The 22204-nt window shown below is 41.6% G+C and overlaps 1 protein-coding gene across 9 annotated transcripts in view; it reads right to left on the bottom strand.

Moving 5' to 3' along the window:
- Window positions 1-11861: 11861 nt before the first annotated feature.
- DNM2 (dynamin 2) overlaps window positions 11862-22204 on the bottom strand; it is a 238751-nt gene continuing 228408 nt past the window's right edge. For 6 of the 9 annotated variants that reach the window (XM_070938319.1, XM_070938320.1, XM_070938322.1 and 3 more), the window contains 4 exons: window positions 20246-20410; window positions 15977-16212; window positions 15287-15541; window positions 11862-14800 (listed from right to left, as the gene is read on the bottom strand). In XM_070938319.1, the coding sequence (XP_070794420.1) occupies window positions 14731-14800; window positions 15287-15541; window positions 15977-16212; window positions 20246-20410 (726 nt within the window). In that variant the 3' untranslated portion in view covers window positions 11862-14730. The remainder of the gene's footprint in view (window positions 14801-15286; window positions 15542-15976; window positions 16213-20245; window positions 20411-22204) is intronic. The other 3 variants (XM_070938323.1, XM_070938329.1, XM_070938326.1) reach the window with 1 other exon arrangement.

Here is a 22204-nt window from a genome sequence, read left to right as displayed (position 1 = left end):
CCAACTCCATGCAAACCCCCTCCCACTTTCCCACAGCACTAAGTGTGGCAGCCCTGAAGAGCCAAAGAAAAAGACCCGTGTTTGAGATTATCCAGTCTGGCAGCTCATGAAGCCTTTGTGTGCTGCACAAAGTCTTGCTAGAGCAGATTTTGGGGTAAACTACAAAATGTACTTGCTAAGAGAAGAGGTTGGTGACAATCTAGATCACTTTGTTTCCAGAGCTCAACATTTTCTTCCAGGGTGCCATGGGGTTGGTAACTGGGTGCAGTAACCCTGGCGACTTACCAGGGCAGCCTTTTGCTGCTGCACACACTGGGCAGCTAGCAACATATTACTCTATGTCCTTCATGTGGGGCCACCATAATTTATGTTTTATTAAATGGATTTTTTGACGAACTCGAAGTGTCCCACAGATTTTGATTCATGGCTTCACTGTAGGATGGATAGCTATTGGCTTTCGGAAAATAAAGTCGATTTTTCATAAGGAAATTCCATCTGGTATATACAAAAGAGTGGCTGAAATCGAAACAGATATATGCCGATGAAGAATCCTATTGATAGAAATAACAAGTCAAAAACAAATCTACGCACCAAATACCAACCAAAAGGAATTCTACCATAAATTACACCAGAAAATAATAGAATCAGAACAGGAAAATGTATGCCTAATAGAAGACTTCAATGCGGTGGTAGATACTAAGAAAGATTACACAATCAATAAAAAAAAGAAGAAAAGAAGAGCACTGCCAAACACATTTTTCGAAATGGTACAAGAGCTAAATATACAAGACACATTGAGAGAACTAAATCCAAAGAAGAGCCAATACACTTTTTTTTTTCCAAATCCACATAATTCTTGGTCATGGTGTGGATGAATGCAGAATTGAGAAGGGACATAGAAGAAGTAGAGATAATGTTGAATATTTGGGCATCCTTTAAAAGTGAAGTGGAAGGGACAAAAAAAAAGAGAGAGGGAGGTGGACTCTAAACCAGAGGATTCTGAAAGAAAAAGAAAATATGTACAAATGATGGAAAAAGAGTTTGAACTCTTTGAAGAGTTTCAAAGAAAATATGAAGGAACAAACAACATTACAAAACCTATGGGACACATCCAGGGCTTAACAATAGCTTATGTGGCATGAAGGAATAAGGAAAAGAAAAAACAACAAATAGTACTGCAGGAAAAACTTAAAAGAATTGGAATCTATATTGCAAAAAGAACCCAAAAATGACAAACTTAAAGGAGAAAGAGACTTAGTTAAACATAAAATAAATTTAATGTCACAAGAAGAAATGGCACAAAACCTTAGAATGGCGAAAACAAAACTTCTTCAAACACGCAAATAAATCAGGGAGATGGCTGGTGTATAAATTGAAGAAAGGGAAAGGGAAAAAACTAATACAACAAGAGAACAGGAATCTCCACTACCAGACAGAAGGGAAAAAACACATTATGTTTTTAAGTAAGAGCCTTGGTGGTGCAACAGACTAAAGCACTGTTAAGTAACACCAGTTGCCTGCAATTACTGCAAGTTCAAATCTCACCAGGCTCAGGTTGACTCAGCCTTCCATCCTTTCGAGGTAGGTAAAATGAGGACCCAGTTTGTGGGGGCAATAAGCTGACTTTGTATAAAAAAGAACACCGCTTGGGGCCCCCGAAAGCCCTATTAAGCAGGTATATACAAAAGTATGAAGGCTATTGCTTAACGCATTGTAAATCGTCCTGAGTCTCCGGAAAAGGGCAGCATATAAATCGAAACAATAGATAAATAAATAAATTACCCAAAAATTCTTCCAAACTCTATATAGCCAAAAAGATATACCAGAAGAGAATATTAAATAATACTTAAATGAGAGGGACTTGCCTATAATACCGGATATAACAAGGGAAATGCTGAATGATAAAATTACCATGATGGAGATGAAGGAGGGAATTAAAAAACAAAATAATAATAAAACACCAGGACTGGATAGAATTCTTTTTTTTTTTAATTGAAAACTTTTACAAAGAAATTTTTCCCCCCAATATTTCCCCCACCCTTTTTCCCTCCCCACCACCCCCACTCCCCTTCCCATCCCTCCCACCCCCCCAGACTTCCCAGAACAAAATACAGGGTATTTCAATTAACAATCATAAGCTAAATTAGCCTAACTATTCTTAGACTACCTAATCCCCCCCTGAAACCTTAACTCCACTATGGGTAACATAATACTTCTAAAGTAAAATTTAACATTCATTCATAAACTATTTGATATTTTCTTGTCTGATACTTATTTTGAATATAACCAATCCATCTTCTCCATTCCAATATGTATCTTTCTTGTGTATAGTCCTTCAGATATGCTGAAATTTTCACCATTTCCGCTAAGTTCATCACTTTCAATGTCCATTCTTCAATAGTAGGCAAAGAGTCCTTCTTCCAATATTGCGCTAGCTCCTGATATTAAGTTCAAGATCAGTTTAGTCTCTAATACTGTACAATCCGTCGTTATACCCTGTTATATTGTTGCAATATATATTGAGGCACTCACGATTGTAACTGTAACTCTTTATTGCTTCACCATGTAACTGTAACTGTAACTGTAACTGCTCAGCTAGAAAAATGGCAGTTGACAGCTCTTATATATGAATAGCTCAACTGCTCTAGCCAATGGCTAAGAAAAGAATCTTCCGTGCTGATGACGTCATCGGTTTCATCCAATAACAACACTACAACTATAACTAAACCCTGCTAGACATAACACCCCTCCCCTCCTGAATCACGCAAGTGTAATCGTTAAGGTACGCCGGGCGCCTGCGTGTTCGTCCGGACCGTCGTAGTTCAGGTTCGATAACAGGTGCAGCTGATTCCGGCATGGATGGAGAAGATAACGGTACAATTGATGGATTGTTCCCTGTAACAGACTTCCCAGCCTCGGACTCTACCTCAGGTAAGTTGAGCCACTGCTGGCTCCTTGCGGCGCCCCGCGTTAAGTTTTCATTTGCTTGTGAACTTAACGTTGGACCTGGCGTGGAACTTAGCGTTGTTGTAGGTGACGGACTCACAGCCTCTGCCGGGTTTTTTTCGAACACACGTTTCCGTAACTGGTCCACATGTCTCCGCCAGGTTCTGCCATCAACGAGCAGGACCCTGTAAGAACAGGGACCCGTTACTTGTATAATCTGTCCCGGCAACCAACGGGGATCACCCCCATAGTTTCGCGCAAAAACCTGGTCCCCCTCTTTAAACACCCTAGGTGGCAAATAGCCTGTTGTAGGCCGGTCTGAGTTGTATAAAGGATGCAGACGGTCAAGTGTTGTTCGTAATCGGCGGCCCATCAGCATCTCAGCAGGACTTCGATTAGTGCTTGAACAAGGTGTTGTGTGCTGAGAAAGCAAATATGTGGAAACCCTTTCTTGCCACCCCCTTGGTCCTAGTCTTGCCAGCGCTTCTTTAGTTGACCTCACAGCCCTTTCTGCCAAACCATTACTGGAGGGACAATAAGGGGCAATCTGGGCATGGCGGATTCCTAAACTGGCCAGGAACATTTGAAATGGGGCGGATGTCAGTTGTGGGCCATTATCGGACACTAGAACATCCGGAAGGCCATGTGTAGCAAATAATTTATTTAAAACACGTATGACGGCCTCTGATGTGATGGATGGCATTATTTCTACCTCGACCCACCTTGAATACGCGTCCACCACAATAAGGAACTGGCGGCCCATAAAGGGGCCAGCAAAATCCAGATGGACCCGCGACCATGGAGCCCTCGGGAATTCCCACTCCCTGGGAGGGACAGATGGTGCTGCTGCCTCGACAGCTGACAAGTTTGGCATTTGGCTACCCAATCTGTTATATCCTGGTCGATCCCTGGCCACCACACATAACTTCGGCTAAGCCGATTATACCAGGGTGGGCTTCGTGTAAACACTCCAAAATAGAGTTACACAATTTTGGGGGAATAACGACCCTATGACCCCACAACAGGCAACCCCGGAGGACAGAAAGTTCGTGTTGCCTGAGCCGGAATGGCTTGAACTGCTCGGCCACTTGTCCTAATGGCCACCCCCTTGCCACCCAGTCGAGCACCTGTGCTAACAAAGGGTCAACTGCCGAGTGGGCGGCAACGTCGGTTGCAGATAATGGAATGGGCAGCTCCTCTACAAGGAGGACAGAAGAGGTCGGTGCAGGGTCCTCCACGGGCAAGGGCAACGGACAGCGGCTCAACGCATCAGCATGCGCGATCTCCTTACCTGGGCGGTATCTTAAGGTGTAATTATAAGCCGCTAAAAACTCAGTCCAACGGGACATCCTGGGGGAAAGTATCAAAGGAGTCTGACGGTCCCCAGCTAAGAGCCCCAGAAGAGGCTTATGGTCAGTGACCAAATCAAAATGGCGGCCATAAATATAATCGTGGAACTTCTTTACAGAAGCCACTGCGGCTAGGGCCTCCCTGTCTAATTGACTATACTTGCGTTCCGTGGAGGAAAGAGTACGGGAATAATAGGCAATAGGTGCTTCTATTCCATTTGGAAACCTATGGCTAAGGACAGCACCGATGCCAAAAGGGGATGCATCCGCTGTTATTACCAGAGGAAGGTGAGAACTATATTGTACCAGGACAGCAGAGGATGTTAGTAGGTCTTGGACAGCCCGGAAAGAACGGTTTTCAGCCTCGCCCCAGGACCATGGCGTATTTTTGTCCAATAAACGGTGAAGAGGCTCCGCCAAGGTGGCTTTATGGGGTAAAAATACGCTATAAAAATTGAGGAGCCCCAGAAAAGCTTGCAGGTCAGCTTTGCACGTTGGAACAGCAGCGTTTTTTATAGCTGCCACCTTTGAGGGAGTAGGGTGACCTGTGGCGTCAATTAAATACCCCAAAAATTCAACCTGTGGCACACCAATAAAACATTTAGATTTCTTCAATTTTAGGCCGGCCTTCCTGAAGCGTAGAAGGACGGCCCTAACACGGCCAATGAGCTCATCCCGCGAAGACGCGGAGATGAGCACGTCATCAAAATATGGGACTACCCCGGGAAGTCCTTGTAGGAGGCGCTCCATTAAATTTTGAAATAACCCCGGGGCTATGCTAATACCGAATTGAAGCCGTTTGCACTTAAAAGCTCCCCGGTGGGTTACAATCGTTTGGGCTTCAGCTGAGGCCTCATCCACCGGAAGCTGCTGATACGCTTGAGCTAGATCAAGCTTAGCAAAAATGGAGCCTGAACCCAGGGAGTGGAGCAAGTGTTGGACTACTGGAACAGGATAGGGGTTAGCTTGTAATGCCCGGTTCAACGTACTTTTAAAATCCGCGCAGATGCGGACCGACCCGTCCGGCTTGATAGGAATGACTATTGGGGTTTCCCACCGGGAATGGTCAGTGGGTTCTAAAACTCCCTGGGCAATCAACTTATCTAACTCGGCTTCTACTTTTGTACGGAGGGCCAAAGGTACTCTCCGGGGTTTGAGCCTAATAGGGGCAACGTTCGGGTCTAAGTTCAGTGAAATTGGGGAACCCACATATTTACCCAGAGCATCGTTGAACACATCTTTGAATTCGCTAGCCAACATATCAAAATCGCTCTCTGATGATGTTGAGTGGATGCCTGTGATGGCAAGGCCAAAGGATCCAAACCAATCTAAGCCTAACAGACTAGGAAGGGAGCCATCCACCACGATTAAGGGGAGGCGGCCAGTGAAACTATCATATTCAACTAGGAAACGACCGTGCCCAATAATTGGAATCCGGTTTCCCTGATAATCTCTAAGCTTAACAGGGCTGGGGTGAAGCTGATTTTTCTGCAGGCTAGGCATCATTTCTTTGATGGTGGTCCAGGAGACAATGGATTTAGATGAGCCGGTGTCGACTTCCATCCTGCAAGGAACACCTTCAATCTTCACAGTCAGGAAAAGCTTGTTTGAACGTGTAGTGGAGTCACGGTGGGTCAGTGACCCGCCGGCCGCGGAATATCGCAAAACAGTCTTCACTGATGACTGCAGCACCTTTTGGTCGAAACGTAGATTGCCTCTGGCGACCCGAGCGGCAGACACGTGCGAGGTGGCCAAGTTTGCCGCAACGTCGACATGTCACTGAACGGAACCGGCAAGTTGTTCGGGGGTGCTGATCGCCGCAGCTGAGGCAGGAGGATGGAGGAGGTTTTTTCCCGGTTGGCCGCCCACTTTTTTCAGTAAACGTCTTAATACGACTGACTTCCGGCTCTTCTTCATCGTCTTCAGAAACAACCTCCTCACTATGGACAGCCGTGGCTTGATTAGCAGAGGGATGGCACTTACGGATGTCCACGGCGGATTTATCTGACATCTCCGCCGCCTGAGCCTCTTCCATGGCCATTTGAAGATCTAGGGTTTTTTTCGCTAACAAACGCTTCTGTAAGTTTATGTCGCGTACCCCACAAACCAACTGTTCGACCAAAGCGTCCTCTAAATCCCGGAACTCGCAGTCGATGGCAGCTGTACGCAGACGGGCGACATAATGGTTGACAGGCTCCCCTTCCTCTTGTAGTATTTGCCTTAAATTAAACCTACAGGCTATACGAGACGGAGTTGGAGCGTAGTGAGCCCTCAATTTCTGTCTCAAAACTTCCCAGGAAGTAGTATGCACAGGCTGGGGAGCAAGTAACGCTCGGGCAGTAGCAAATACCTCAGGGCCACAAGCATTTAAAAAATGAGCCCTTTTCTTACTGCTTGAGAGGTCAGTAAAATCGTTGGCTTCTAAAAAACATTCAAACCTCTCTTCGTACGCATCCCACGTCTCAGCAGCAGCGTTGTATGGGGCGAAAGTTGGAGGAGCCATTTCGTGGATTGGTGGTTTGTGTATTGGGTGACTCACACTCTTTTAATGCTGATTCTGCTCTCAATTCACCTCAGGAACATCCCATCCTCGTCGCCAGTGTTATATTGTTGCAATATATATTGAGGCACTCACGATTGTAACTGTTACTCTTTATTGCTTCACCATGTAACTGTAACTGTAACTGTAACTGTAACTGCTCAGCTAGAAAAATGGCAGTTGACAGCTCTTATATATGAATAGCTCAACTGCTCTAGCCAATGGCTAACAAAAGAATCTTCCGTGCTGATGACGTCATCGGTTTCATCCAATAACAACACTACAACTATAACTAAACCCTGCTAGACATAACATACCCAATAAAAACAATTGAGGAATAAATTTCAACCTTTTTTTCAGAATGTTCTGCATCACCCACCAAATTTTTATCCAAAATGCCTTGATTCTCTTACAAGTCCACCATATATGTTGCATCATCAGATTCACATCTCCAACTTTTAGCTTGTAAGTTTGGATACATACATGATAATTTTTAAGGATCTAAGTGCCATCTGTAAAACATTTTATAAAAATTCTCTCTCAAGTTTTGTGCTTGCGTAAATTTGACATTTCTAACCCAAATCTTTTCCCATGTTTCCATCATCACTGGTTGCTGAAAGTTTTGTGCCCATTTTATCATACAATCCTTAACCAATTCCGTTTCTGAATCTATTTCCAATAAAGCATTATACAACCTTTTAATATGCATCTGACTTTGGTCTCTAATCTGTTTCACAAGATTTTCCTCATTTTGCATAACACCAATTTTTTGATCTTCCCTCCATCTAGCTTGAAGCTGGCCACACTGAAACCAAGTATAAATTATCCCTTCTTCTTTTAATACATCTAAAGATTTCAATTGCAGCTTACCCCTTTCCAAAAAAAGAAGCTCTTTATAAGTAATCACCTCTGTTTTTTGCTCTATCAATTAAAAGCATTTTTCCAGTCTGTGTTAATAATTCAATTGCAATATATCTTCCTTGATCATCTGCCTCAATTAAATTAGCTGATAGTCCTTTCTTTACATATATGACTAACCCATTTTTCTTCTCTGGCGCTGATGCCACAAAGTGTGTACCTAATCTTGAATTTATCAAATATTTTTGATCTAATAACCTAATATGTGTTTCTTGCAGACAAATAACATCATTGTTAAATTGTTTCAAATAATGAAATACTTTCTTTCTTTTTTGTGGTGAGTTTAGGCCATTAACATTCCAAGATAGGAATTTAGTTGCCATCTTTAGCCTTTCGAAGCCGCATGAGCATCAGCTGAACATCCTCCTCCACCTTACTCTTCGGCCTAGCCCCCCCCCCCCCACTGCTTCTGTTTTTTGAACTCCTTGAGATAGATCTTGAGATTGTTGCATTTTTAATTGTTGTTCTTGAAGTTTATAAATTGATCGGGTCAGTCGTTGTTCTTTTGGCTCTCCCTTCTTAGATGGTTCCAGAGTTGGGGCTAAGCCCCCAAGATCCAGGTTTTCTTCCATGGTGATTCCAGCTGCAACTTCAGCATAAATTTGTATCTGCTTTCCATCTTTTTCTTGTTGTAGCATCTCCATTTTCTTTCTACTTCCCCCCCGCCACCGGTGAGGGTGGGTATCCAGCCTTTAAAACATTGACATAAAAATCTTTTGCCTTCCAAACTGTGTTTAACCGGTATCTTTCTCCACTATAAGTCACTATTAGACCAGTTGGAATGTCCCATCTGTACGACACTTGTTGGTTTCTCAGCTCATTTACCAAAAAGCCAAAGTCCTTTCTGCTTCTCAACATTTTTGGAGGGATCTCTTTCAAAACCACCACTTCTTGCCCAGCCACCTGAACCTTATTCTTGTAGGAAGCTTGTAAAATATCATTTCTGATCCTCCTGGTTGTAAAATAAATCACCACATCTCTTGGCAGCTGTCTTTGTCTTGCCATCCAGGAATTAACCCTATAGATTTTATCAATTCGACTTGCCACATCTTCTGGTCTTTAATTATCTATGCAATAGCTTCAGCACAAATGTCCTTTAGATTTTCCTTACTATTTTCTTTCAGACCTCTCAATCTCAAGGCAAATTCCATATTGTAACATTACATTCATCATCCACCTTCTCTGTTTTAGTCATAATATCTCCTACTTTGTTCTCCAAATTCAAGTTGGCTTCGTTGATTTCTTCCACTCTCTCTTCCACCTGAATAACAAGTTTTGACAATCCTGAGACTGCAAAAACAATATCATCTCTTATTTCATCATGCTTTGCTGCAACAACTTCTTTAATTGACTTTATATCTTCCTCAAATTTCTTTAACTTCCCTTCCACAATTATTGTTAGGTTATTCATAGCTGCAGCTTGGTTATTCATGGCTTCTTTCATAAATTCTTTAAGATCATTAAAAGCAGCCTCCTGACTCTGTGAATCAGCCGGAAGTTGCGCTTTCTGTGTCACTACAGACACTAATGGAGAACCTCCTCCTCCTCTGGCAACTCCTGGCTTAACTTGTTTAGAAGCCATCTTTTTTTTTTTTTAAAGGATCTTTTTTCCTTTCAAAGCCACAAAATCCCTTGAACAATTTTCAAGAGCTTGTAATTTATAGTCTCTAATTTATCAAACAAAATAATCTTTTCTCCATAAACTCACAGTTCTCAGCAACTTTAATCCACTCTCACAGTGCAAAGTTCTCAATAAGCACTTTCGTTTCTGACTTTCACTTTCACACCCATAACAAAGGTGCCATCTTCAGCCTCCAGCTCAAAGAAATTCAATTAGAAACAAAGTAAGTCCGGAGTTAAGCACTGTTATTTTAAAGCTTGTTCTCCTGTTTCCGCTCTGCCTGCACTTGTAATCAATCAAACTCACTTTTAACAGCAGCACTCGAGACACTAATGTTGGACCTATATAATGAAGCGCTAGAACAAGCCAGATTACCAAACTCATGGATAGAGGCATACATCACTCTAATACTAAAAGAGGATACGGACAATCAGCAGATTAAAAACTACAGGCCAAACTCACTAGTAAATGCCAACTAAAATTTTTTGCTACAATAATTGCGGAAAGGGTTAAAAAATATTAAATGAAATTATCCACCCCGATCGAAATGGGTTTTTACCAAAAAGGCAATTGAGAAATAACACAAGAATGATAATGATTTGCTGGAATACTATGAAACCCATCCCAAGAAGCAAGTAGTGCTGATATTTGTAGATGCACAAAAAGCATTTGATAATTTAAATTGGCAGTTCCTCATTAAACATCATGAATTTTGGAGAAAAAATTATAGGAATGATCAGGGCAAAAATACTACTAAACGGGGAAGCAACAGACAAATTCAATATAACCAAAGGGGTAAGACAGGGATGCCCACTATCTCCCCTTTTATTCATTCTATCATTGGAAGTATTACTGACACATATTAGGCGAAAGCAAGAAATAAAAGGATTAAGAATAAAAAAAGAAGAGTATAAAATACAAGCCTTTGCTGACGATTTGGTTTTTATTATAGAAGACCCACTAGAGACAGGAACATTAATACAAGAAAAAGAAGAATTCAGCAAAGTAGCAGAGCTTAAAATAAATAAAAATAAGACAAAATTAATAACTAAGTAAAGGGGAATTCCATAGAAAGAGGAATTGGAGGAGAAATTGGGAATTCAGATGGCTAAGAAAGTGAAATATCTGGGAATTTGGCTTCCCAGATTCATCATCCTCAGACGAATGGAGCCTGAGAAAGCCCAACAAATGGCTTGTTGGAGCAGTACCTTACATCAGTTATCAACAAGATAAGTGGTCTGACCTCTTCCCATTCCCAGAAATTGCATACAACAATGCAGTTTATTGCAGTATCGGACGCAGGCCATTCTGAGTGGTAACCAACCAAGACTTGTGGTTATACCAGAACTGCCGCAGAACTGGCAGAATAGATTAAATCCCTTCAAACTATACTTGGCCCGTTGTGCACAAGGCACTAGAACAGTGATGGCTAAGCTTTTCGGCACAGAGTGCCGAAACTGGAGAGCGTGCGCACTGGCCAGTTAGTCCAGCATGCATGCGTGCCAGCCAGCTGCTCTCTTCCGGATTCCAGCACGCACATGTGCACTGGCCAGCTGCACACGCTGGAACCCAGAAGAGAGCAGGTGGCCGGTGCGCATGAGCGTGACAGAACCAGGAAGAGCAGCTGGCGATGGCTCTGCGTTCCAGCTCTGGCATGCATCATGGTTTGCCATCATGGCACTAGAAGATGAATGAGAAACTCACAAAAAATATGCAGATTAAAAAACACTCAGCAAAAGGATTTTCAAGTTGGAGAGAAAGTCTACCTCTCCACCAAATTCTTGCAATCCAGAAAGTAGTCCAAAAATTTGGGCCTGAAGTACATTGGCCCATTCCTCACTCTCTGAGTTATTAATCCAGTCACAGCTCAATGAACACTGCCAAAAACTCACCAACACTGCCATGAACCCTGGAAGGGGGGGGGGAAGGGGAAAGCATGTAGGCAATTTTTGCATGCAAACCTCAGAACTGGCTTTCCTATCTTATAACCACTTGGTTTAGTAAAAGTATATCTTTCACTATGAATGCAGACAAAGGCTCTTTCCTTCTAAATTACCCAATTGGGACAAGTTGGACAAATAGAAATACTTCTTTAAAAGTTTAAACTGCATTTCAGTTTGCACATTTTAAAGAAAAGTGCTGCAAAATATTGTATTACTGGGTTTAATTTTAAGTTTTTAAATAAATTTTAGAATGCTTCCTTTTAAGTAAAATATACAAAGTGATCTTTTTTTTAGAAGTATTCAAAATAAACACTTTAAAATCTCTTGTCCAAATAACTGGGAACAACCATTTAATCTTTTTTTTACATCAGTTTAAATAATCAAGTAAACATTCCAATTATAACACAAATCGTTAGAGATTGACAGGTCCAATTTCATCTATTTTGGAAAGACTGCAATAATGTTAAAAGTATTTGGGGAAGGTATTAATCATAACTAATTATGGATTAACCAAGATTACCCTTAAGGAGACCTATTATCATGGATGGAACCCAATTTTTTATTCCAGGACTTGAATGTAGTACACATTTTAGGCATTAAAGAAAACCTACATTTTAAAAAGCAAATATGTAAATTGCCATCAAAATGAAATCTAAAACATAACAACATGTCATTGGATGTGAAATTTAACAGATTGGGACAATGATATACATAGACATAATACAATGGAAAATGTGCAAGTTAAGAAAAATAATGCATAATGACACATTGGGGAAAATGTGTTAATTTGGGATATACAATTGGATTAGAAAACCTTTCTTTCCCTGTTACTCTGTCCACTTTATGTATTTCTAAAAGATAAATTTAACATCATAATTTGAATGTTACAAAAATATATTAGAAAATATGTGTCTAAAATTTGCTATTTTTCATGATTACTATAGGCATAAAATATATGAAACTATAACTATAAAACTGGGTAACTTATAAATATTATATGTACCCTTCTGTACGAACAATTGAATTAATTTCTTGCTACATGTTGAAAGGTCTCCTATGTCTGCAAAACTAGATGGCAATCTCCTTTAAGAGAGGCAACTAATGCCTCTCAGTATTAAATGGTTTTCCTGCTACAGAGGCTAGTCAAGTTCTGCAATACAAGGTGGACCTACTCCATTTGTCCCACTAGATCCTACAAAATCACTTTTAAAATACACTTTTAATTGTGAGATGATGAATACTTATAAATATCCATACATAAAGATGTTATCTGCATTAATGTCATTAATTTTGTAATTTGTAAATTCAGTTACTTTTATTATCCAATCGGATACTAATAGCCTCCAGGTCAGAAATCATATCATATCATATCAAATGACACAAAAAATCAGATATTGTTATTTGGACGTGTTAGTTAACCGAAACGTGAACTTATATTTTTTTATTCATTCCAAGCCCAATAGTTCTTAAGTGTTCAGAACTAATAGAATAAAAAAATGCATAAAAAGCCAACACCACAAATTGGTAGAGACCTTCCACCAGCAGAATTTCCCTTTATTTTAGTTTATTAATTGGATACATAATGGAGGCACTTATTTCAAACTGCTGGAAATTTTTTTCTTTTAAAGATAGAAAGATATAATAACCCCTTCACACATGGTAACAAAGAATCAAGAGACAACTAATTAGAGAAGTCCATGCTACATGGCAAGCAACTATTTTTGGAGAAATATATTGCAAAAGTGGTTCAAAGCCCTTGGTAATGACTTTGGCAATAGAGGGACATTTACAGGAAGGCAGTGCTGGTTATTTGGGCAAATGACATAGAATTTAAGCAATAATAAAGGCACAAAGTTAGCACTCTGGAAAAGGCATATGCTTTAGGACATGAAACAAGCAATTTCTGTTTCTGATCACATAAAAAGAGAGAGGTCACTGGAAGGAAGCATTAAGGCAGATGGTATCTGTTCCATATATCTTATGGGCAAAGGGCAAAGGTATGTAAGTGAGAGTGGGCTGGGAGGCAACTTGGGTCTTCTTTTTAAAAAACTAGAATCAAAGTAGTACCAATACTTCTTTGTTTTATGAAGAAATATATACAACCACAGCCCAGAGAGGGCAGATTGCTTTACCAGTCTGTTGACAAGGCTTCAGTCTTGCTCCACAAACTCTTGGGATAATAATGGTTCTAAAGATGGACATAAAAATGATACATAAAAAAAAACTTTTCAGAGATCATAGACTCCTATATGAGTTTCTGTGGGGCAGAGGGAACTTTAATCTATCTTGGGACAGTGTTTGCCACAAAGAATCTGTCTCAACCTAGAAGCAAATATAGTTCAGCTGATCTGAAGGACAAAGAAATCCGCATAAGGAAGTAGGAAAGTTTTTCTACTATATCTCTGTAAAAGTTTCTTTAAGTACTGCCTCTTCTTACCACTTCTCTATTGGAGGTTGAGTAATTATCCTGGCCAATTTTATATTAAAAATGATTAAATCATCTCCTGCAACTGGCAGTATTCTAGTATTACATCAAGCTCATCCCAAGTTGTAACTGGCAACTAAGTTTGTCTCTTCCACTGAAGCATAATCACTGGTTGTGCAAAGGGTAGCATGCCATAAGTCAGCACTATACCTGAGACTCAAAAACAATTTGGTGCATTCCTCTTTCCAATGATTCTGTTTGATAAAATTTGCTCCAGTTTCATAAATTGGATTTATTAGCCATTTTTATTTGCAGTTCCATTATTTTTCAGAGCTATATAGAAATATTGATCAATATTGTACTAAAATGCCATGGTGGAAAGGTAGAGGTCTAAGAGGAATATTTCATATATATTATAACTAAGGAATTAAAAAGGGTGGCATGGGAAAATAGATCCAATCAACATTAATGGCAGGAAATGTTAGTAGAAATACAATCTCTCTAGTTTTACACATTTTCAGGCATTCTCATCACAATCACTCAAGTACCTAGGGGTTGTTTCTCTATTTCCAACAAAGTGCAAAACAATTCCACAAAACATAAGCCTCCATGTTCCCATGTGGAATGGGCCTGGTATGGCCACCATGAAAAACCAGGAAGAAATCAATCCTCCTCTTCCCCAGAAGGGAAGACTATGGTCATTAAATCCTTTTCTAGCCAAGACCCAGGAACACAGAGAGAAATAGAACAGGAATGCTTGGCTTATCAGAGCTATTTACAGGTAATCAACCGACAGCATCTATTTCTTGATGTCTGTTGCTATGGTTGTGTTATTGTGGAAAGGAAAGAGAGGAGGAGAAATAGGAAATATGTGCCTTGGCTTATAACTGACCAGATAGAAAGAGCTCCTTTACACTAAAGATTAAGCATGAGTTCTTTCCATAAGATTAACAAGTAATATTGCCTTCCCCTCTGGGTAGTGATCATGGTTAATCTAATAAGGAGGGTTCAGTTGGTCTGATAATGGTAGGCCGGTTCGGTGCTGCAGGAGGTCTTCTGCTGCAGAAAAAATGAACAGAGAAACAGAAGGTAGAAATTAGACACATATTGCCAAGGTACAAGAGCTTCAACATTCCTGCCCATTTTCCTGCTTCTTCTGAACTCCTATGCTATGTGCAAATGTTATAGAAATATTACTTATCTTCTAGACAGCCTAAGATTATTTTCTCCATTTCAACTTTTGCAGAAAAAGTTTGACAACAATTACTTCTTTGGATGTGAAAGGAATCTCTTAAAGTTTACACCTACTTCTTCCCATAGATCTTTCAACCACTAAAAAAGCTGTACTATACCAAGATTCTGCATAAGAAATTTTCTAATTTTTTAGAGAGTATTTAAATACAGTATCTTCTATATCTATTCAAAATTAGTAAGTTTATACAGGAACAAAGACTGTGACTATTTAATAAGCACAGATGACAGCTTATGTCATTGCCCAGGTTAAATGAAAAAAATTAGGTAAGGGAAATCTGAACTGAGTCTTACCTGGGTACACCTGGAGGTATACCAGGTGGAATACGTGCTGGCCGTGAGGGAATTTGAGGTGGGGCTAAGAAAGGTTCATTATTAGTAATAAATGCACTTTGTGGTACAGGGCGTGAAGGAATGGGTGGTGCCACAAAAGAGGATGAGCCTGCTGCTGGCACTGGAATCAAAGGAGGACCAGGCATGGGACCCCTCACAGCTGGAGGTCTTCCTGGAGGCAACACAGTAGAAGGAGGCCTGCGCTGAGATGTTGGGCTGTAAGAGAAAAGAAAAAGGACACATTAAAATATTAAAGCTAGTATAATTTAAGATAACAGAATGCCAAATAATATCAATCATTTTCAGACAAAGCAGACAACAACGTGTGAAGTTTATTTCAAAAGCAATACAAGAATATTCTTTTAGGTAAAAAATATCCACTATACAAAAAAATCTTATTTTGATGAACAAAATTATTACAGAATTAGAAGCTGACTAACAAACACACACACATGGAAGAATGTGTATTTAGTTCAGTGTTATCATTCTAGAAGTGATAAACCAACTACAGAGTTCCAGATGAAGAATCTGGACCAATCCCATTCAGCTGTGACAGTCATTTGTGGCTTTTGGCTTTGTGATGTTCCATATTTTCATCCTTCCCCTTAACAAATAGCATAATAGAACTAACTTACTACTATACCAACTCACCTATGCCCACCGCTTCCTGCCTGCAGCCATGTATCATCCACAGGAGGAGGAACTGGGGTGGAAACTGTACTGGTAGTGATGTCTCCAATTATATTCAAAGCTTCCTTCAGAGCATGGTACATTCGCAACATGTCATCCCTGCGCTGTGCCTGGTCTGCTGACTCCTCCATCAAGCTGTTTTGGTCTGCAGAGGAGTATAAGTAGGCCAGCAACTCCGAATGGATGAAATCCTTGGTCTGTGAGGGATAGGTAATATTGGGTGCATAGAAAATGTAATGCTTTCCAACAACAATAGGCTGGGTTGGATAGATTAAGAGTGGAGTAACTTCAAGAAGCTGGTTTAGATCACAACCCTGGCTACCTATTCATTGGAAATAGAGGGGAAAGGACATTTCCCCCAGATGGGATAGCAACAGCAATAGCACTTAGACTTTTAGTGTTTTACAGCCCTCTCTAAGTGGTTTACAGAGTCAGCACATTGCCCCCAACAATTTGGGTCCTCATTTTACTCACCTCCGAAGGATGGAAGGCTGAGTCAACCTTGAGTCTGGTGAGATTTGAACTGCCAAATTGCAATTAGCCGGCAGTCAGCAGAAGTAGCCTCAGTACTGCACTCTAACCACTACACCACTGCAGCTGCACTCAATGAATCTGAAGAAGACTGTTCTGACCTCAACTATCTACTGTATTATGGAAAGGTTCCCATAGATCATATAGTTGTTTGAATTCATATAATACACTGATAAACAATGTTTAAAAAACACAAATGCCACAATGGCTGAATTCACATAATACATTACATAAAAAACAAATTAAAACTTAAAACAGGAACAGACAACCTTTAAATGGCAACAGGTTGCATTAAAAAAACCCTATATTTTGGCCTGATTATGTGGAACAATTTTTCTTGGAAAATCAAGTTAAGTGTAGCTGCCAAGATTTTTTTTCACAATAGGAGAGAATTATATATGTGGTAGACTGAAAGTATTAGAGGCCAAAGAAGTATCACAGCTGTCTATGTGTTTCAATATGTGCATGTAAGAATCTAGACCCATTATAAATTGTATAATCAAACTTCCTAAGGAACCTCTTTATGGTTCTTCACTGTGTTCTTCCTAATGAAGCTGGAATAGTTCCAATTAAAACTCATGCCCAAATAGCAGATGATAGCCACTGGCTCAAATTAATTTTCAATGCAGGTTGTCTGTTTTTTTCCACTCTTCAAGATAAATTCCAGATTTCCTGCCAAAAATTACTTGGTACCAACCTAAGTCAATGTGGATTCTCTTTTCATGTATTGATTCAAATTTGATTTGATCAAGCCTTCAAGCAATGTGTCCATAAAACAATCTTAGCCAGGTGCCACAATAAATTCAGAAAATCCATACAAAAATGTTGCTCCTGCACATTACCTGTACAGTACTGTCTCCATTAACACCATGTTATTATGTAATGCAAAGCACTTCACCATTTCTTTACCTTTCATCAAACATTTACACTCTTCAAGTATAAATTCTAAGGCAAATCATTACAATACCTTTTCTTCTTAAATCTCTTGCCAGAATACAGGTAATCCCTGAGTTACGACAGATCACTTAGTGACCTAACCACCTCAAGTACTTATGACACAGTTCTGAAATTACAAATGTTTGTAGCACCATGGCAGTTGTTCACACTTACGAACCACCACAGAGGTTCTGCAACATTCGCCCTGCCTATTTCCCCCTCCCCCTCCCCCGTCCTCTACAGGCACTAGGCCTGTGGATACTCACCTCGCAAAGATCCAGGGAGCCTTCGATTTCTTTGCCTGTTCGGGCCTTTGGTGCATTTGCAGAGAATGAAGGCCTAAAGTACTGCAAGATCATGCGAGATCAGTAGCACGAGATCTTGCATTACTGATCTCACCTGATCTCATGGTACTTTAGGCCTCTGTTCTTTGAAAATAGAAGCCTGGATGAGACCTGCAGAAAAAGGCTTTGCAAATGGAGGGAAGGCCTGAAGCACTGAAGCCTTCCCTCCATTTGCAAAGCCTTTTGCTGTATTTGCAAAAACCGTTTGCTACCGAGAACAGAGGCCAGGAAGGGCTCTCCAGGCGTCCGTCCTCGTTAGCAAAGGCCTCCTCAGGCCCTTTGCCAGTGATGACAGAGGCCATATGGCAGTGTGCAAACTTCTGGGCTTCTGTCCTTGCCGGCAAAGCCTCCTCAGACTAGCGCTAGTGGAGTTAAGAAGATATCATAATGGTTTGCTGGGGGAAACAAAAGCAATTTCTTCTTTTTGATTATGCCATGTGGCCCAGCGAGGGAGCTGCCTTCTTTATTCTGCCTTCCTGAGCTCCTCAAAAAGTAAGTATTGAGGAGGCCCATAGGGCTTTAGGTAAACCAAGCAGCAGAAGGTAGAGCATGGGAGTGCCTGTCCCTGCACTAGGCCTCTCTTGATTTCTCCCATCCTTGAGTCATCTCTTGCTCTACCTAACAACCCATGCATTCGTTTAATGAATGCACTGGGGAAAGCAGGGGCAGGGAGATCGCTAGTTAGGTGATTCATTTAACGTAATCCCCGACTTCTGATATGACTGGGCAAGGTCCATTAACATCGTAAGTCGGGATCTACCTGTATCAGGATCTCAGAAGAGAACAGAACATTTTATTATTTATGTAAAGCCGCTGGGTGAGATCATCCGTGGCTTTGGGGTGGAGTTCCATCAGTACGCTGATGACACCCAGCTGTACATCTCCACCCCAGGCCACCCCAACGATGCCCTTGAAGTGATGTCCCAGTGCCTGGAGGCCGTGCGGGCCTGGATGGGGAGAAACAGGCTCCGACTCAACCCCTCCAAGACCGAGTGGCTGTGGCTTCCAGCGTCCCGATATAGCCAGCTGACGCCATCGCTGGCTATTGGGGGCGAATCACTCGCCCCCACGGAGAGGGCTCGCAACTTGGGCGTCCTCCTGGACGCACGGCTGTCTTTAGAAGATCATTTGACGGCCGTGGCCAGGGGGGCTTTTTATCAGGTTCGCCTGATACGCCAGCTGCGCCCCTTTCTAGATCGGGACTCTCTACGCACAGTCACTCAGGCACTAGTCATTTCCCGCCTGGACTACTGCAACGCTCTCTACATGGGGCTCCCCCTGGGGTGCACCCGGAGGCTCCAGCTGGTCCAGAACGCGGCCGCGCGGGGGATTATGGGGGCGACGAGGCGCTCCCATGTGACACCTCTCCTGCGCGAGCTGCACTGGCTCCCAGTGGTCTTCCGGGTGCGCTTCAAGGTGTTGGTGACCACCTTTAAAGCGCTCCATGGCTTAGGGTACTTACGAGACCGCCTTCTGCCACCAATAGCCTCCCACCGGCCAGTACGCTCGCACAGAGTGGGCCTCCTCAGGGTGCCGTCCGCCAATGTCGGCTGGCGACCCCCAGGGGGAGAGCCTTCTCTGTGGCGGCGCCCACCCTCTGGAACAACCTTCCCCCAGAGTTACGTATAATAACAGACCTCCGGATTTTTCGTCGGGCCCTGAAAACCTATTTATTTCAACAAGCTGGGCTGGCCTGAGTTAAATTTTAAATTGATTTTAAATTGGGTTATCTTAATTTCGGCCAAAACATTTAATTATTTTAATATTGTTCTTAAATTTTGTATGCTTTGTTTTTTATCTTGGCTGTGCACCGCCCTGAGTCCTATTTGGAGAAGGGCGGTATAGAAATTTAATAAATAAATAAATAAATAAATAAATTATTTAAAAACTAAATGGCCGGCGCCAAACAGTCTCCTGCTTGCTGACTGTCTAGTTCGAATGAGCAGCTTCAGGGATTGGGGCATGGCAGCCAATCAACACAGAGCCTAATGAGGAAACAAGCTCCATCTCACATTTTTACAGCTCTACTGGCTTCTGAATAAAAGACTTCAGCTTCTCTGCCACGTGGGGGTAGCCTCTTCTGGAGCTCTTCAAAAAGTAAGTACAATAAAGCTATCGGAAATGTGGCAGGGAGAAATAAGTGGAATCTGGGATGCTAGCAAAGTAGGGCCCAGTGCCTGTGGAGACCCAGCAGGACAGTATTTGGTGGGGGGGGGGAATAGGCAGGGGGAAAGTTGCAACGTCTCTGCATAAGGGAGAATGACCATTGTGGTGCTGCAACATGCATAACTTGGTCATAAATACTTTGGGAGGGGGGGTTGTTGTAATTTTGAACAGTCACTAATTGAACTGTCGTAACTTGAGGACTACCTGTAGTTTCATCCCACCCTGGCAAAATAAATGATCAAGCCATAGTTACATTATTTATCATTAGGTGCATTATTGTCTTTGGCATAAGGTCTCGGATAGATTTGTTGATGATCCCAACATATGAATCAACAAGATTGCGGATAGTTTCTACTTGGCGTTCCAGTTGAGGATCCATGGAAAAGGTATTTTCCTGAGCTCCATCTTCATTTTCTATCTGTGTATAGGAAAAATGGACACTGTTACAATATAAAATGTTTAACATCAGATCATCTTTTCAATGCCTCCAACAATCAGAACCACAGCTCTTTCATAAGAACTGCTGCACAACTTTCAAAAAGGCAATTTAAGATGGCAGACTACAATGCTAATGCACAAAACTGATAATGTACAAATATTAGTCTTTATCTTCTTCTTGCATTAAATATCATGCAGTGAACTTCTTTTGCATCTTATTATTCCTCTTAAAATGTATTCTTATTATAAATTCATTTTCTATAGGATAACCCGTTTTTGCAAATGATGTATTTTGTCCTATTCACCTTCACCTAGATGTGGAATATTTAATAAAATGAAAAAAATGTCTATAAATTCTGCCTTAGGTTTAGAAAAACTACACAATTATTATACATGCAAATGATGTTAAATACGTCAAAACCCAAGCTGATTATCTTCTTGATTCTTGCACTATGAAAGAATATGCAGAATAAAAGTTATCTCAGCTGAGTATGCTTCACATTTCATTTAATTTTTGTGACAATCAAGACTGGATATCTGGAGTGTCTCAAAAGAATATTGCTTTGTCATTATTTTTGACATGAATATTTCTTCAGTCATATCAAAACTACAAATCATCCTTGTTTAGCAACTAGAAAATGCAAAACGCAACCTTGTTGGCTCTTCACGAGGAGCTAGTTGTCAGGTTTCGGTGTCGTCTCAAATAAATTGCATTTCCAAACAAATAGTCTTTGATGAAATCTTTCATTTATTAAGCACAGCAATCTGTCCCCGACTACGTCATAGCCAACACTGACTTCCTGATCCCAAACCTTCCCTTTCCGTTCCCCAATTCTCTGCATCTCATTGGCCATCTTCCAAATCACTCTCCCCATATCTACTACTTCAGCTCCCAGGAATGTCCCCCCTCCCATCCCATCTCCTAGGGGATATTATCTTCAGGGAAAATAAGTAGGTGAAAAGTCAAGCGTCCTCTTGCCAGTTGCCCCCTCTTCTCCTCATGTCAGAACTGTAACAAATGTAGTTTGGAGTGCTGACACTAGTAGTTGCCTCAGCCCAGCATGCCTAGTCAGCAGCTGGAGGAAGAATATGGCAAAGGTCAGCTGGGATAGTAAAGTGCAGGGTGGCCAAATGGGCACAATGAGATGGGAGATAGGCAGGGGGGGGGGCTGAAGCATAAGCAAGCGTGACAGGGCAGGGAAGATGAAGTTGTTGCCTAACAATGATGCGGTTCTTGTTTTACAACCACAACTAAAACTACCATCACTAAGTGTGCAGTCATGTGATATTTCTGTTAGACTAGCCACAGCTACCCCTAGGAAAGAACGACTCTTGACTTGATGTTAGAGAAAAGGTACTTTTACTAGAGATGCTGAGTGCAGCATAGTGAGGCAAGCTCTGAAGAAAAACTGGGGTGAAAGCAATCCCCAATGTCCAAAACCCTACCTCCTACGGCAGTAGACCAATCCAATCCTCCTACAGCACTCTGCCGGCCAAAACGGGCCACTTGGAGGCCCTGCACAGCCCATTTTCAGCCAGCAGAGTGCTGCTGGAGGCTGTGGAGGCCAAAAATGGGCCATGCAGGGGCCACATGGGGACTCCATGTGACCCGTTTTTGACTGGCAGAGTGCTGTTGGAGGCCAGGGAGGCAAAAAACAGGCCGCATGCCGCCCCCGCCCCGCAGCCCATTTTGGCCGTCAGAGGCACCATGGGCTGGTCCTTTGATATTTTCAGGCCGGTTGTTTGGCTTTCCCCTGACCCATTGTGGTTACTA

The sequence above is a fragment of the Pituophis catenifer genome, unplaced genomic scaffold, assembly GCF_029215685.1.
Source record: "Pituophis catenifer annectens isolate HBS135680 unplaced genomic scaffold, rPitCat1.0.hap2 SCAF_2, whole genome shotgun sequence".
Taxonomy (NCBI): domain Eukaryota; kingdom Metazoa; phylum Chordata; class Lepidosauria; order Squamata; family Colubridae; genus Pituophis; species Pituophis catenifer.
Note: the sequence above shows the minus strand (reverse complement) of the source record. Positions and strands in the feature narration are given on the sequence as shown.